The 17,368-nt window shown below is 38.7% G+C and overlaps 1 protein-coding gene and 1 pseudogene across 1 annotated transcript in view; one reads left to right on the top strand and one right to left on the bottom strand.

Moving 5' to 3' along the window:
- The window catches only part of FOLH1 (folate hydrolase 1), a 74,719-nt gene that overhangs the window by 16,422 nt on the left and 40,929 nt on the right, over nucleotides 1-17,368 (top strand). Inside the window, exons 5-7 of the mRNA XM_025893656.2 lie at nucleotides 4,212-4,337; nucleotides 5,173-5,359; nucleotides 16,401-16,494. Coding sequence (XP_025749441.1) covers nucleotides 4,212-4,337; nucleotides 5,173-5,359; nucleotides 16,401-16,494 — 407 coding nt within the window. The remainder of the gene's footprint in view (nucleotides 1-4,211; nucleotides 4,338-5,172; nucleotides 5,360-16,400; nucleotides 16,495-17,368) is intronic.
- LOC112840656 (U6 spliceosomal RNA) lies at nucleotides 15,906-15,999 on the bottom strand (annotated as a pseudogene).

Raw genomic sequence — 17,368 nt, 5'->3', positions numbered from 1 at the left:
GTGTATAATAACAGGAAATATAACAAAAATTTTAATTTAAAATAACCATAAAATATAAAATACAAGTCTTCAATGAGCATGAAGTAGTTGAAGAGCACTGTGAAATTTATTGAGCAGTGAAAATATTATGTATAAAGAAACTTTATGTTTCTAGGTAAGAAGACAGAATACTATAGGGAGAAAATTATTCCCACATTAGTTTGTGGGTTTAATGTATAATCAATTGACATCCCCAAGTAATTTTTGGACTTTGACAGAATTATTCTACTCATAAGAGTCATAGAGATTATTAACTCATTTCTTTCAAGTAGACCTAAACTCTTCTTGATTAATGGGAAGATAGAGTCTGTGATTCTGCATGAGATTCTTGTTTGTGTTCAAATATTAGATGAGTTTGCTGGCTGATGTGCTTCACTGAATCACCTATAACTCAGCCAGTGCAATGCTAATTCTTTTTAAAGTTATGTATGTCTGTGCTTAAGATATTTCACTGTAGGGGCGCCTGGGTGGCTCCGTCAGTGAAGCGTCTGCCTTTGGCTCAGGTCATGATCTCAGGGTCCTGGGATCGAGTCCTGCATCGGGCTTCTTGCTCAGGAGAAATCCTGGTTCTCCCTCTACCTGCTATTCCCCCTACTTGTGCTCTCTCTCTCTCTGATAAATAAATAAATAAAATCTTTAAAAAAATTAAAATAAAATAAAAATATAATCTAGCGGTTCTCAAACGGTGGTCAACATATACCGTGATAATCCAGAAGGCTTGTAAAACATCAGTTCTAGCTCCCACCCCCTTGAGTTTGGGTAGGTCTTCATAGTTCATTTCCAACAAGACCCTAGGTGACACTGATTCTGAGGACTTAAGAACCATGCTTTGGGAGCCACTGGCCTTGTCTCCCGGTTCTGTTTCAATTAACAAGAGTGGGAAGATGGAAGCTTGCAAGAAATGGAAAATTCTAGGCTAACAGTGCCAGATTGTATTTATTCCCAGTCATAGAACAATGGTACAGTGTAAACTTTACAAGAAGGTCATTGTCTGAAAACAAAGCTTTTTTTCTAACTGATGGTGACAGCTTGCATTTGTGAAGTGCCCAGAGGACATATCTATCACACTTGTTTTCATTTTCAAAGTGTACTGTCATTTTTTAACTTTTTTTATTATTATGTTATGTTAATCACCATACATTACATCATTAGTTTTTGATGTAGTGTTCCATGATTCATTGTTTGTGTATAACACCCAGTGCTCCATGCAGAACGTGCCCTCTTTAATAAAAGTGTACTGTCATTTTTAAACTAATGTCTCCTTTGATCCCTCATTTGTTTTGTGCGGATTGCAGATTTATCAAAAGATAGCCACAGTTTACAGACATTTAAGGTTGTAGTCTCCCCAAAGTTAGTGATATTAAATAGGGATAAATTTCAAGTAGGACACTGACACTAAGACAAAATTCACTGAAATTAAATTGATTAATAACTCTATATTCACAGAATAAGAGCAAGCTCCAGGGAGGGCTAACAATTATAAATGAGACATACAGTATGGTTATTAATAGTGCATTAATATTGCATTGTCTGAGGAAGAAATATAAGAGTTAAAATAATCCCTTTACTGAAGCAAAGATTCAAATATCACTTCTCAGTCGACTTTTTTCATTTAAATTGCATGCACCTAAGTACTAGTTTACTATTTGCCTATTTTATTTAAACTTTGAAACAATTTGCTACAGCGCTTGTCACTTTTTAATATACTATGTAATTTACTTATTAGTTATTATTTTTATTATTATCTTTCTGCATTTCACATGAATGTAAGTTCCTCCAAGGACAGGGATGTGCTGTATCCCTAGTTCGTAGAACACTGCTGGGTTCATAATGATACATTTTCAACAAGTTTGTCAGATGAATCCTGGAATTAGTTTGGAAACAATTTTATTTTAGTATCTGTTGTACATTTGTTGTGCACATGCTAGGAGAAATGTAGCCGAAGAGGGAAACAATAAAAATAAAACTATAGGATATGAGAAGTTGTCCAGCCCAGGGACTTCAAACTAGGATGTGTGAAGACTTCCGAAGGCAGACATGAGATTGTTTTAAAGAAATCCATTTCCACCACCAATTTCTCAGGGTGCAGTTACATTGGACTGAGAACTAGCCCATGGTCAGGTCCTGCTGGTACTTTGTCCCCACTTCCTTATTTATAATCATTTTTCTCTTATTTTTACAAATGAAAGACATCTCTCACCCATCCTAAAACAATATGAAGCATATCTCTGAGTTGTATCTCTGAGGTTCTGGACAAAGAGACAATAGTGGAAGATTCTCATAACTGGGTAATAAGAGATTTGGCAAGTCAGATGGTTTGCAACTGAACAAAATTAGTTGAGCCTAGTTGAGCGTCTAGCTGACATCATGAGAATTAACTCAGATAATAGATCAGTGTCTGTGATTTGGGCGTTCTAACTTGGAAGGAGTTTAAATAACTTAGTGAAAATTCTGCAACAAAACTTCTTTCACTCCCATCTCAAGGTTTCTCAGAAATTAGGTCTAAAAACAAAATGTGAATAGAACTAATGTGGAGTCCTGTCTCATTCTAGCAACAATTTATTCATCCAGTGACCTGATGTTTTAGCATCTAATAGCATTAAGAAATATATTTCAAGTAAAATTTTGTGCTTGGGTATCATTTACACAAATTTGTAATATTGTTAGACACAATCTACTACTAATAATTAGCTTACTCCTAAAGAATTTTCTTAGTGCATACGTCCTTGTGACAAGACATTTTAAAAACTTCAATACACACACACACACACACATATATATGCACATACACACACATATATGTATAATCTTAATCAAAGGAAGTTTGGCAGTGATCAAGAAAAGACTTCCAAGCATTCCCAAATCCTAGGTGACAGACACTGAAATGGAATGTAGCATGCTAATTAATTAAGAAGTGTTCTCTTGGGATCAATAGTTGTGTCAGGGGAGGGAAGGGAAGCTGGATTGAGCAGAGGGAGCAGTGACCCTCAATGGCAGGCTTGGCTGACCTGAAGGGCGTTTCTGGAGTCAGCAGAGCTCTTCAGAACTGTCCTGGGTTGGACTAAAATGTCCAGGGCTTTATACTCCCCACTGATCAGTCATGCACTGTGTGACATCCCAGGAAGGGGCATGACTTTGAGCAGAGTGGTTGTCTGTAGCTGAGGCAATTCCTGAAGAGGCTTGAGAACTGAAGGCTGTCTGCAGAGAACCTTCCCTTGCAGCTGGAACGAGAATGTCTTCAGCGAAGGAGAATCTGGACAGCACATCCCAATGTCCAGCACAAATATATTTTACTTTAGAGTAAAATTCTTTGGGGAAAGGGGGACAAGATAGAAGTTCGAGGAGAAAATGGGTGATAAAATTCTGACTGAAGAGCGTCTTCCTGTATTTTTTAAATGAATGATGTGGAATAGTAAATCAGTATAGTGTGTATATTCCTTTGGATGCATATAAAAAGTGATGTAAAATTGCTTCTCAAAATATTAATAGTTATAATGTGCTGGAAATTGCATTTTTGTAGCTACTTAAGGTATGATAAGCAATTTTAGATGTCAAGTAAATATATGAGGGGCTGATGTTGGAGTTCCAAAATTAATTTGGGGAGAAGGTGAGAAAAAAATGAAGAAACCTGGTCTCATCTAACAGGTCATTTTGCAGATGAGAATACTGAGACTCAGAGATGTTTCTAAGATTTGCACGTGGTCATACTAATAATATGAAACCAGACCCATAAAGCAGTTATACTACCTGACCTTTCTTCCTTACCTGGTGGTAGTGGAGACCCATTAGGTTTCTAGTTGTGAAGGAACTTCTAAGAATGAAGCTGTCCTCAAGGGTTTCTTAACCTAGGGTGCCTGGACCCCTTCAAACTGCATGTGGCAATATATATATTCCTGTACATTTTGGGGGGAACACTTCTATAGCATTATAGCCACTCTAGAGGAGACATATATAAACAAAGTTTACTGTTAAATTCATACATCTCTAACTCAGCCAATTGTCTTAATTCAAGTTCATTTCTCCCTTGAACCTCTTATGGGAGGCTTGTGCTTTTCTAACTCTCTTGCATGCTCTTGCCTCTTCCCTCTTTCAAAGATGTGAAACCGTCCTCATGCAGAGAAACCTCCTTGTATTAAATCGTGCTTGTCCTAAATCATTCCTGGTCTCAACAGGGTGATCTCGTGTATGTTAACTATGCACAGACTGAAGACTTCCTTAAACTAGAGAGGGACATGAAAATCAATTGCTCTGGGAAGATTGTGATTGCCAGATACGGGAAAATTTTCAGAGGAAATAAGGTAAAAATCATTTCTTTTTTCCCTTCCCCCAATATAAAAAAAAATCTTACATGTGTAGAAACATATCCCTAAAATTTTCTGAGGACCATGATCCTTTCATATTCTGTAACATGGCCACTTTATGGGGAGGACACGTTTACTAGCTTATACACAGGGGTTTTAAATTGGGTCATTGGAGTTTGAACCAGTGTAGAAGTTCAAGCAGAACAAAGCATATTTTTTCATACCTGCAAATATGCCTGTGGTCTACATAGAAGCATTCATTGGATTTGTTGTTGCCATCAGTATCTTCGTTTTTTAATATTATCTTTGAAAATACTAAATTCAATTTTAATGTGAATTGTTAATATAGGTAATCAGAGAAACTAAATTCTACATAGCAGTTTTAAAAAATTACTGTCACTTGATCTATTCATTTTTTTCCTCTTTTGTGAGAAATTAAATTTCAAAAATATTCCCCCCCAGTCATAAAAGATATAGAAATCTGGCCTGTGGAGTCTGCTTGCTTCTTGTGCTCCTAGACCAGTGGAAGAAACAGCAAGTACTTGCTATCACTATTGTGGACATTTCCTAAAGCTACAGCTCTGAGGGATGATCCATCCCTAGAAACCCATTTTTATTTTATCATTTTATTTTTTTCTTAGAAGCCCATTTTTAGAACCCGAAGTAAGAAAAAGCAAAGCCAGTTCTCTGTGAGATGTCCTTTGTTGTAGGTCTAATGATAAAAGATTGAAAATAAAGTTTGGCTATTCATTTAAGTGTAATTTCAAAAAAAATTGATATTATCAAATCTGGAACAACCAACCTGAAATAAGAGAGACATTGTTCTTTCCAGGTTAAAAACGCCCAGGTGGCAGGGGCCAAAGGAGTCATTCTGTACTCAGATCCTGCTGATTACTTTGCTCCTGGGGTAGAGTCCTATCCAGATGGTTGGAATCTTCCTGGACATGGTGTCCAGCGTGGAAATATCTTAAATCTTAATGGTGCAGGGGACCCTCTCACACCTGGTTACCCAGCAAATGGTGAGTGATAGGACCTTAATCATCATGGGAAACTAAAAAAAAAAAAAAAACCTTTTAAAGTGATTTTATTAAAGGATTTTGAGATCAACTATGTCTTTTCAAAATTCTCTTTGCATCTAAGAAGTAAGTTCAAGAGTTTCAAACTCTGGAAATTATTGGTTTATGTCCCTTATCTCTTATTTGGAACACTTGGGCCTGATGGGTTTTAGAACTATGATATTTTCAGATATCTAAAAGTAATATGGGGCATATCCTATATATTGCCTAACACTCAGGAGGCTGGGATAGGATACAGGAAGCAGGCATATAAATATTTTTGCAACAAAATGTATGAATAATCATACTAAGCAGAGGTAAATAATAAATGATAATATGAATAACCACATGTCTGCTCAAACTAGATTTTGCTGTCAAATGAGTTTGCATCAAATCAGGTTTTGATGCTAAGCAAATTCCCTCCAAATTTATGGTTTTAAGTTTTTGGATTTCCTAGTTGTGGATAAGGGACAGCAGAAAAGAAGTTCTATAAACCTCCAAAATGGCACATTTAAAATATAGAGTCCTGGGGCACCTGGGTGGCTCAGTCAGTTAAGCCTCTGACTCTTGATTTCAGCTTAGGTCATGATTTTGTGGTCGTGAGATCAAGTCCCACATCTGGCTCCATGCTCAGTGTGGAATCTACTTGAGGATTCTCTGTCTTCCTCTCCCTTGGCCCCTCTCCCTGCCCATACACTCTCTCTCTCAATAAATAAAATCTTTTTAAAAAACAAAAAAAATATAGAGTCCAGAAAAATGCTTATTGCATCTTTGCTATATAAATACCATAGTGATAACTTTCTAGGACTGTTTCCTGAATGACAGCTGTTACACGTATTAACAGACCTATTAGCCTCGTAGTATTACTGCCTCTGCTTGACAGGAGGAAAGGGAGACAAGCGGGCTGTCTGCCCAGATCACCACCCAGGTAAGTGAGGGCTTCCAGCCGCCTGGCTCCGGATGCACATGCTTGTGTAAGGCTGAAATGCTTCCCTGTAAAAGTGTAGATCATTAACAAAGGGAGCCACTTTATTTTTAATGTCCTCAGCTATTTGATAAGGTTTACAAAAATCTGTGATCATTGAGTTTCTGTGGTTTATTTTTTTTAGAGATTTTATTTATTTGAAAGAGAGAGATAGCAAGAGAGAGCATGAGCAGGGGCAGAGGGAGAAGCAAGCTCCCCACTGAGCAGGGAGCCCAAAGTGGGGCTGCATCCCAGGACCCTGGGATTATGACCAGAGCTGAAAGCAGACACTTAACCCACTGAGCCACGCAGGTGCCCCTGAATTTGTGTGGTTAAAACTAGCTAAGTCTATATCTTGGATAAAATAGGTTGCCAAATCAGGGAAATACAAATCAAAACCACAATGAGATACCACCTCACACCAGTCAATGGCTAAAATTAACAAGTCAGGAAACGACAGATGTTGGCGAGGATGCAGAGAAAGGGGAACCCTCCTACACTGTTGGTGGGAATGCAAGCTGGTGCAGCCACTCTGGAAAACAGTATGGAGGTTCCTCAAAAAGTTGAAAATAGAGCTACCCTATGACCCAGCAATTGCAGTACTGGGTATTTACCCCAAAGATACAAATGTAGAGATCCAAAGGGGCACCTGCACCTCAATGTTTATCGCAGCAATGTCCACAATAGCCAAACTGTGGAAAGAGCCCAGATGTCCATCGACAGATGAATGGATAAAGACGAAAAGGTACACACACACACACACACACACACACACACACACACACACACACACAGGAATATTATTCAGCCATAAAAAAGAATGAAATCTTGCCATTTGCAATAACGTGGATGAAACTAGAGGGTATTATGCTAAGTAAAATAAGTCAATCAGAGAAAGACAATTATATGATCTCACTGATATGTGGAATTTAAGAAACATAGCAGAGGATCATAGGGGAAGAAAGGAGAAAATGAAACAAGATGAAACCAGAGAGGGAGACAAACCATAAGAGACCCTTAATCTTAGGAAACAAACTGAGGGTGGCTAGAGGGAAGGGGGGTGGGGGAATGGGGTAACTGGGTGATTGAGAGTAGGGGAGGTATGTGTTGTGGTGAGCGCTGGGTTAACACAATGTAAGACTAATGAATCACAAACCTATACCCCTGAATACCTATACCCCTGAAACAAATAATACATTATATGTTAATAATAGAATAAAATAAAATCTGTTATACCACACAGTAAAAAATAAAAAATTAAAAAAAATAGGTCACCAAATTATCTGTGGCATTTTCATATTTATTCTTCATCTGGTTTTTCTGTCAAATTGTATACTCCTTTAAAGCTTATGTATTTTGGCTTTGTAAATCTTGGAACTGTCATGATATTTTTTTAAACAATACATAATCTTCTATAATAAAATCACATAAATATACCTGAATTTCACTTACTTTTTATTCCCAAATTAAAAAATTCTATATAATTTCTCTTAATCTCTGTTTTACAAAACTAAGATTATGAACATAAAATGAACTTAACTGGAATATTTCTGTTGATTATCCTTAAATTTAAATGATAGTATTAGGAGGAGGAAAATGGTATCCCTGGTATCCCTATGGGACTTATATTTATTGAATTCCCTTTTGTGCCTTTTTTTTTCTTTTCTTTTCCTTTTAGTTTTACTTTTTATTATGGAACAGTTCTTACATACACAAAAATAGTGGTAATTATCAACATATTTTATCAATTTTGTTTCATCTCATCCTCCCTTTTTTGTTGTTACTTAGGAAAAATTTTAAATAAAGCCCACATCACATATCATTATGTCATTTTACCCATAAAAAGGATATACTTTTGCAATCACCTAAAGTTCTTATTAGATAATTTAAAATTTGAAGAAAAAGTAGAAAAATAACTCATATTTTTATTTATTTTTTTCTTTTTTTTACTCATTTATTGTTATGTTAATCACCATACATTACATCATTAGTTTTTAATGTAGTGTTCCATGATTCATTGCTTGTGTATAATACCCAGTGGCTCCACGCAGAATGTGCCCTCTTTAATACCCATCACCAGGCTAACCATCCCCCTACCACCCTCCCCTCTAGAACCCTCAGTTTGTTTTTCAGAGTCCATCATCTCTCATGGTTCATCCCCTCTGATATCCCCCCCTTCATTCTTACCCTCCTGCTATATTCTTCTTTTTTTTTCTTAACATATATTGCATTATTTGTTTCAGAGGTACAGATCTGTGATTCAACAGTCTTGCACAATTCACAGCGCTCACCATAGCACATACCCTCCCCAAGGTCTATCACCCAGCCACCCCATCCCTCCCACCCCCCACCACTCCAGCACCCTGAGTTTGTTTCCTGAGATTAAGAATTCCTCATATCAGTGAGGTCATATGATACATGTCTTTCTCTGATTGACTTATTTCACTCAGCATAACACCCTCCAGTTCCATCCATGTCATTGCAAATGGCAAGATCTCATTTCTTTTGATGGCTGCAAATACTCCATTGTGTATATATATACCACCTCTTCTTTATCCATTCTTCTGTCGATGGACATCTTGGCTCTTTCCACAGTTTGGCTATTGTGGACGTTGCTGCTATAAACATTGGAATGCACGTACCGATTCGGATCCCTACATTTGTACTTTGGGGTAAATACCTAGTACTGCAATTGCTGGGTCATAGGGTAGTTCTATTTTCAACTTTTTGAGGAACCTCCGTACTGTTTTCCAGAGTGGTTGCACCAGATTGCATTCCCACCAAGAGTGTAGGAGGGTTCCCCTTTCTCCACATCCCCGCCAAAATCTGTTGTTTCCTAACTTGTTAATTTTAGCCATTCTGACTGGTGTGAGAGGGTATCTCATTGAGGTTTTGATTTGGATTTCCCTGATGCCGAGCGATGTTGAGCACTTTGTCATCTCTCTGTTGGCCATTTGGATGTCTTCTTTGGAAAAAATGTCTGCCCATGTCTTCTGCCCAATTCTTGATTGGATTATTTGTTCTTTGGGTGTTGAGTTTGATAAGTTCTTTATAGATTTTGGATACTAGGCCTTTATCTGATGTCATTTGCAAATGTTTTCTTCCATTCTGAAGGTTGTCTGTTGGTTTTTTGACTGTTTCTTTTGCTGTGCAAAAGCTTTTTCTTTTTTAATGATTTTATTTATTTATTCATGAGCGACAGAGGTGGGGAGAGAGAGAGAGAGAGAGAGAGAGAAGCAGAAGGAGAAGCAGGCTCCCAAGGAGCAGGGAGCCCGATGCAGGACTCGATCCCAGGACCCTGGGATCATGACCTGAGCCGAAGGCAGATGCTTAACCATCTGAGCCACCCAGGCGCCCTGTGCAAAAGCTTTTTATCTTGATGAAATCCCAATAGTTCATTTTTACCCTTGTTTCCCTTGCCTTTGGTGATGTTTCTAGGAATAAGTTGCTGCAGCTGAGGTCGAAGAGGTTGCTGCCTGTGTTCTCCTTTAGGATTTTGATGGACTCCTGTCTCACATCTAGGTCTTTCAACCATTTGGAGTCTATTTTTGTGTGTGTTGTAAGGAAATGGTCCAGTTTCATTCTTCTGCATGTGGCTGTCCAATTTTGCCAACACCATTTGTTGAAGAGACTGTCTTTTTTCCACTGGACATTCTTTCCTGCTTTGTCGAAGATGAGTTGACCATAGAGTTGAGGGTCCATTTCTGGGCTCTCGATTCTGTTCCATTGATCTATATGTCTGTTTTTGTACCAGTACCATTCTGTCTTGATGATGACAGCTTTGTAATAGAGCTTGAAGTCTGGAATTGGGATGCCGCCAGCTTTGCTTTTCTTTGTCAACATTCCTCTGGCTATTCGGGGTCTTTTCTGGTTCCATACAAATTTTAGGATTATTTGTTCCATTTCTTTGAAAAAAGTGGATGGTACTTTGATGGGGATTGTATTGAATGTATAGATGGCTCTAGGTAGAATTGACATCTTCACAATCTTTGTTCTTCCAATCCATGAGCATGGAACGTTTTTCCAATTCTTTGTGTCTTCCTCAATTTCTTTCATAAGATTTTATAGTTTTCTGAGTACAGATTCTTTGCCTTTTGGTTAGATTTATTCCTAGGTATCTTATGGTTTGGGTGCAACTGTAAATGGGATCGACTCCTTAATTTCTCTTTCTTCTGTCTTGTTGTTGGTGTATAGGAATGCTACTGATTTGTGTGCTTTGATTTTATATCCTGCCACTTTACTGAATTCCTGTATGAGTTCTAGCAGTTTTGGGGTGCAGTCTATGGGGTTTTTCACATAAAGTATCATATCATTTGCAACGAGAGAGAGTTTGACTTCTTTGCTGATTTCGATGCCTTTGATTTATTTTTGTTGTCTGATTGCTGTGGCTAGGACTTCTAATACCATGTAGAATAGCAGTGTTGATAGTGGACATCCCTGCCGTGTTCCTGACCTTAGGGGGAAAGCTCTCAGTTTTTTCCCCATTGAGAATGATATTCGCTGTGGGCTTTACATAGATGGCTTTTATGATATTGAGGTATGTACACTCTATCCCTATCCTCTGAACAGTTTTGATCAAGAAAGGATGCTGTACTTTGTCAAATGCTTTTCCTGCATCTATTGAAAGCATCGTATGGTGCTTGTTCTTCCTTTTATTAATGTATTGTGTCACACTGATTGATTTGCAGATGTTGAACCAACCTTGCAGCCCAGAGATAAATCGCACTTGGTCGTGGTGAAGAATCCTTTTAATATACTGTTGGATCCTATTGGCTAGTATTTTGGTGAGAATTTTTGCATCCATGTTCATCAAGGATATTGGTCTGTAATTCTTTTTGATGGGGTCTTTGTCTGGTTTGGGGATCAAGGTAATGGTGGCCTCATAAAATGAGTTTGGAAGTTTTCCTTCCATTTCTATTTTTTGGAACAGTTTCAGGAGAATAGGTATTAATTCTTCTTTAAATGTTTGGTAGAATTCCCCTGGGAAGCCATCCGGCCCTGGGCTTTTGTCTGTTGGGAGATTTTTGATGACTACTTCAATTTCCTTACTGGGTATAGGTCTGTTGAGGTTTTCTATTTCTTCCTGGTTCAGTTTTGGTAGTTGATACATCTCTAGGAATGCATCCATTTCTTCCAGATTGTCTAATTTGCTGGCATAGAGTTGCTCATAAGATGTTCTTATAATTGTTTGTATTTCTTTGGTGTTGGTTGTGATCTCTCCTCTTTCTTTCATGATTTTGTTGATTTGGGTCATTTCTCTTTTCTTTTTGATCAATCTGGCCAGGGGTTTATCAATCTTATTAATTCTTTCAAAGAACCAGCTCCCCATTTCGTCGATCTGTTCTACTGTTCTTTTGGTTTCTAGTTCATTGATTTCTGCTCTGATCTTTATTATTTCTCTTCTTCTGCTGGGTCTAAGCTTTATTTGCTGTTCTTGCTCCAGCTCCTTTAGGTGTAGGGTTAGGTTGTGTATTTGAGACCTTTCTTGTTTCTTGAGAAAGGCTTGTATTGCTATATACTTTCCTCTTAGGACTGCCTTTGCTGTATCCTAAAGATTTTGAAGAATTGTGTTTTCATTTTCATGTGTTTCCATGAATTTTTTGAATTCTTCTTTAATTTCATGGTTGACCCATTCATTCTTTAGTAGGATGCTCTTTAGCCTCCATGTATTTGAGTTCTTTCTGACTTTTGTCTTGTGATTGAGTTCTAGTTTCAAAGCATTGTGGTCTGAAAATATACAGGGAATGATCCCAATCTTTTGGTACCGGTTGAGACCTGATTTGTGACCCCTTAGGATGTAATCTATTCTGGAAAATGTTCCATGGCACTAGAGAAGATGGTGTATTCTGTTGCTTTGTGATGGAATATTCTGAATATATCTGTGAAGTTCATTTGGTCCAGTGTGTCATTTAAAATCTTTATTTCCTTTTTGATCTTTTGCTTAGATGATCTGTCCATTTCAGTGATGGGCGTGTTAAAGTCCCCCACTATTATTGTATTGTTGTCTATGTGTTTCTTTGCTTTTGTTATTAATTGCCTTATATAATTGGCTGCTCCCATGTTAGGAGCATAGATATTTACAATTGTTAGATCTTCTTTTTGGATAAACCCTTTAAGTAGTGTATAGTGTCCTTCCTCATCTCTTATTACAGTCTTTGGTTTAAAATCTAATTTGTCTGATAGAAGGATTGCCACCCCAGCTTTCTCTTGGTGTCCATTAACATGGTAAATTGTTTTCTACCCCCTCACTTTCAATCTGGAGGTGTCTTTGGGTCTAAAATGAATCTCTTGCAGACAGCATATTGATGGGTCTTGTTTTTTTATCCTATCTGATAACCTCTGTCTTTTATTTGGGGCATTTAGCCCATTTTCATTCAGGGTAGCTATTGAAAGATATGAAATTAGTGCCATTTAATTGCCTGTAAGGTGACTGTTACTGTATATTGTCTGTGTTCCTTTCTGGTCTATGTTGCTTTTAGAGTCTCTCTTTACTTAGAGGACCCCTTTCAATATTTCTTGTAGGGCTGGTTTTGTGTTTGCAATTCCTTTAGTTTTTGTTGTACTGGAATCTTTTTATGTCTCCTTCTATTTTCAATGACAGCCTAGTTGGATATAATGTTTTTGGCTGCATATTTTTCTCATTTAGTGCTCTGAAGATATCATGCCAGTCCTTTTTGTCCTGCCATGTCTCTGTGGATAGGTCTGTTGCCATTCTAATGTTTCTAGCATTGTGGGTTACAGATCTCTTCTCCTGAGCTGCCTTCAGGATTTTCCTTTGTCTGTGAGACTCATAAGTCTTACTATTAGATGTCAGGTTGTTGACCTATTTTTATTGATTTTGAGAGGTGTTTTTTGTGCCTCATGAATTTTGTTGCCTATTTTCTTTTCCAAATTAGGGAAGTTCTCTGCTATAATTTGCTTCAATATACCTTCTGCACCTCTCTCTCTCTCTTTCATCTTCTTCTGGGATCCCAATAATTCTAATGTTGCTTCATCGTACAGTATCGCTTATCTCTCGAATTCTGCCCTCATGATCCAGTAGTTGTTTATCTCTCTTTTTCTCAGCTTCTTTATTTTCCATCATTTGGTCTTCTATATCACTAATTCTCTCTTCTGCCTCATTTATCCTAGCAGTTAGAGCCTCCCTTTTTGAATGCACCTCAAAAATACCCTTTTTGATTTAGACTTAGTTAGATTTTTGTTCTTTTATTTCTCCAGAAAGGGTTTCTCTAATAACTTCCATGCTTTTTCCAAGCCCAGCTAGTATCTTTAAAATCATCATTCTGAACTCTAGTTCTGACAATACTAATGTCCGTATTGATTAGGTCCCTGGCAGTCGGTACTGCCTCTTGTTCTTTTTGTTGAGGTGATTTTTTTTCCATCTTGTAATTTTGCCCAGAGGTGAAGAGATGAATGAGAGAACAAAATGCTAACAGTGTCACAACGTCCCCAGAAAATATACAGTAAACAAATCAGGAAAGACCTGAAACTGGGGGGAAAGAAAGAGAAAGAAAGAAAAAAGAAAAAGATAAAAAGAAACAAAAACAAAACAGAATAAAAAAACAGAATATGATCAAATATGATCAGGCTGGTGCATAGATCAATGCCACATTCTAGATTTTGGGCGTATTTTGGTCTGTTAGAAGAAAGTGCCTCCCAAAGTTTTAAAGAAAGGAGAACTTATATATGTACAAAAATAAGGGTTAATATGATGAAGGGATGGAATATGACTGTAAAGATGAAAATTATAAAAGATTTTATAAAAGGAATTGATAAGATAACAAGTTGGTTGAAAAAAGAAGGAAGAGGATAAAAAAAAGAGATTATGTGATCAGGCAGGAGACTAGAACAAAGCCATACACTAGAGATTTAGGGTATATTTTGATCTGTTAGGAGAAACTGTATCTCAAAATTTTAAAGAGAGAACAACTTATATATATATACCAAAAATAAGGGTAACTACTATGAAGGGATAGAATATGATTCTAAAAATGAAAAATAAAAAATATTTTTTAAAAAACTGATCGATACGATATTGGTTGAAAAAGGGAAAAAGAAAAACTCAAAACAAAGAAAAAAGAAAAAAGAAAAAAGAAAAGACAGTTAAAAAAATTAACTTTGAAAGACTAAAGAATCATGGGGAAAAAGCCATGAATTCTATGTGCAGTATTCCCCTAGCGCTGGAACTCTGCCGTTCTCATTGATCTGTAAACTTGGTCTTGGCCGGCTTTCTTGCGGATCTTCTGTGGAAGGGGCCTGTTGCCATGGTTCCCAAATGTCTTTGCTGGAGGCAGAATTGCCCCACCCTTGCTGGTCCAGGCTAAGTAATCAGCTTGGGTTTGCTCTCAGGAGCTTTTGTTCCCTGCAAGCTTTCCGTACAGCTTTGGAGGACGAGAATGAAAATGGCGGCCTCCCAATATCCACCCCGGAGGAGCCAAGAACTCGGGGGCCCACTCCTCAGTAAGCCCGCAGAGAAAAGCAGTCAGTCACTCCCGTCTCCCCGGTCTCCGGTCGCACTACATGCTCACCCAGCCTGTGACCGAGCATTTCTATCTCTGGCACCCGGCCCCGTGTTGAGTCTCCAAACCCAGCAGATCCCTGCCGTGCGCTCCTGTGCCGCTCCTCCCGGGGGAGGAAGGGGAGTATCCCCAGCTCTGCCGCTTGTTGCGTTCCTGCTGGAGGAGAAGTGGCCCGACTGCAGCGCGGATCACGGTTTATGGCAACCCTGAGCTGAAAGCCCGCGCCTTGGCTCCATCTCTGCAGCCGGCTTCCCTGCTCGGATACCTGGGAGCTCTGCTGCACTTAGGAACCCCTGGTCTTTCTGTGACCCCGAGGGTCCTGAGACCACACTGTCCCAAGAGGGGTCCACCCCCCGCTTAGCCACTGGAGCAACATCCCTCAGCGGAGCCGACTTCTAAAAGTTCTGATTTTGTGATCTGCTGATCTTTCTGTTGCAAGAAGCAGCCATGGAAGAGCCCTCCCCCACCGTCTATCCTCCTGAATATCACCTCGGATTCACTTCCCTGACATCCTATCTTCCAGAAAGTGGTCGCTTTTCTGTTCAGAGCGTTGTTGCTATTCTTTTCTTCGATCTCCTGTTGAGTTTGTAGATGTTCAGAATGGTTTGATCCCTATCAAGCTGAATTCCTGGGACCAGACGAAATCCAGGTCTCTTACTCCTCTGCCATCTTGCCAATATTTTCTAATTTTCCTTCCTCTCTCTCTTTTTTAAGATATTATTTTTTTGAGAGAGAGAGCACAAGGTGGGGGAAGGGTAGAGGGGAAAGGGAGAAGCAGACTCCCCACTGAGCAGGGAGCCCTAATCAGGGCTCGATCCCAGGTCCCTGAGAACATGACCTGAGCTGAAGGCAGACGCTTAAAGTCTGAGCCACCCAGGCACCCCCAGTGTCTATTCTTTTGTACCTTGCTGCTTTTGTTCAGTATAACGATTTAAGATTTATCCGTGTTATTGTGTGTACTAATCGTTTGTTCCTTTTAATTGCTGAGTAGAATTCTGTGTGATTATACTACAGATTGTTTTTATTTTTTTTAATGGATCACCTCACGAATTTACATGTCATCCTTGCACAGGGGACTTGCTAATCTCTGTATTGTTCCAAGTTTAGTATATGTGCTGCACCAGATTGTTTATTCCTGCTCCTGTTGACAGACATCTGTACCGTGTTCCATGTTTGGCTGCCCGAATGCAGCTGCTATGAAAAATTTTGTACAATTTTGTCTTTTTGTGTACATGTATTTTCTTCTTCATTGGGGAAATACCTAGGAGAGTAATTGCCATGTCCTCGTGCACAATTCTGTATAACCTTACTTTTCAAAAGAGTTATCCAAAATGACTGTATATTTTTACACTCTTGCAAGGTAGGTGGGAGAGTTTCAGTTGTTCCACATACTGACATTCAAAATTGTCTTTTTATTATGACAGTTCTAGTAGATGCAATATAAGAATGTGTTTAAGGTGATTTACAGACAAACTTTTGAAAGAGACTGAATTTTTACTAACATGTGTTCCACTTTTTTCAGAATATGCTTATAGACGTGAAATTACAGAGGCTGTCGGTCTTCCAAACATTCCTGTTCATCCAATTGGATACTATGATGCACAAAAGCTCCTGGAGTAAGTTTGTTAGCAACAAACAGATGGCTGTTTGGATATTTCTCTTTATTGGCAGTCTTCAACTACCGGCAATATTCAACATCTGAATATTTCTTCAACATTCAGGAATGCTGAAATTCTCTTAGATGGTAGAACCTATAATTTTGTCACCATTTTAAAGAATAGTGGTTCTATTCTGGAATTTATGTTACGTAGTGGTATCCAGTGTGTGACAGTCATGAAAATGAGACTTTCAGTTCACCACCTATAGGGGTGTGATTGATCAGTGGCTCTAGCTACTGCACTTTGAAATCTCTCACCCTGTTTGTATCAAGGCCTTGCTTCCCACAGGCGTTCCCAGTCAGTGACTGGTTGCAGCAGGGACAACTAAAACAGGCCCATAACTGGGAAGCACAGGGCTCCTCTCATGGGAGACTTTGGCTCAGGATTCCACGGCAGGCTTGCCCAACTAGATGCCACCATCCACCACTATTTCCTTCCTTCTCTTTCTCCTGCACACCACATGAGACCTACATTGCAGTCTGTTGGCTTTTTCAGCCTTGCCCCCCACCCCTTGCTATTTCTCTCACAGGCTTTTCCTCTAAGAAATCTCTTACTCATCTCATCCTCGTATTATCCATGACTTGGGTGACCTGGAATAACATAGTATAAGAGCAATTCCATTTTATTTTCCTCTCTATTCCTCTTCCCCCTCTGCTTTCCTGACATTGCAACCGTTTCCTTCTTTCCTGCCCTGCTTTCTCCCATCTGCATGTCCCTTCTTGTCCAGTGTCCTTTAGGAGGGAGAGAACATGACTTCTCTATAAGTAGAATTGTGAGAGAAGCATCTGGCCAGATAGTACCTTTTCTCAAATAAGAAGGCATTCTTAATCAT

The sequence above is a fragment of the Callorhinus ursinus genome, unplaced genomic scaffold, assembly GCF_003265705.2.
Source record: "Callorhinus ursinus isolate GAN/ISIS: 27379988/994484 unplaced genomic scaffold, GSC_fseal_2.0 scaffold93, whole genome shotgun sequence".
Classification (NCBI taxonomy): Eukaryota; Metazoa; Chordata; class Mammalia; order Carnivora; family Otariidae; genus Callorhinus; species Callorhinus ursinus.
This window is presented reverse-complemented; position numbering and strand designations above follow the sequence as displayed.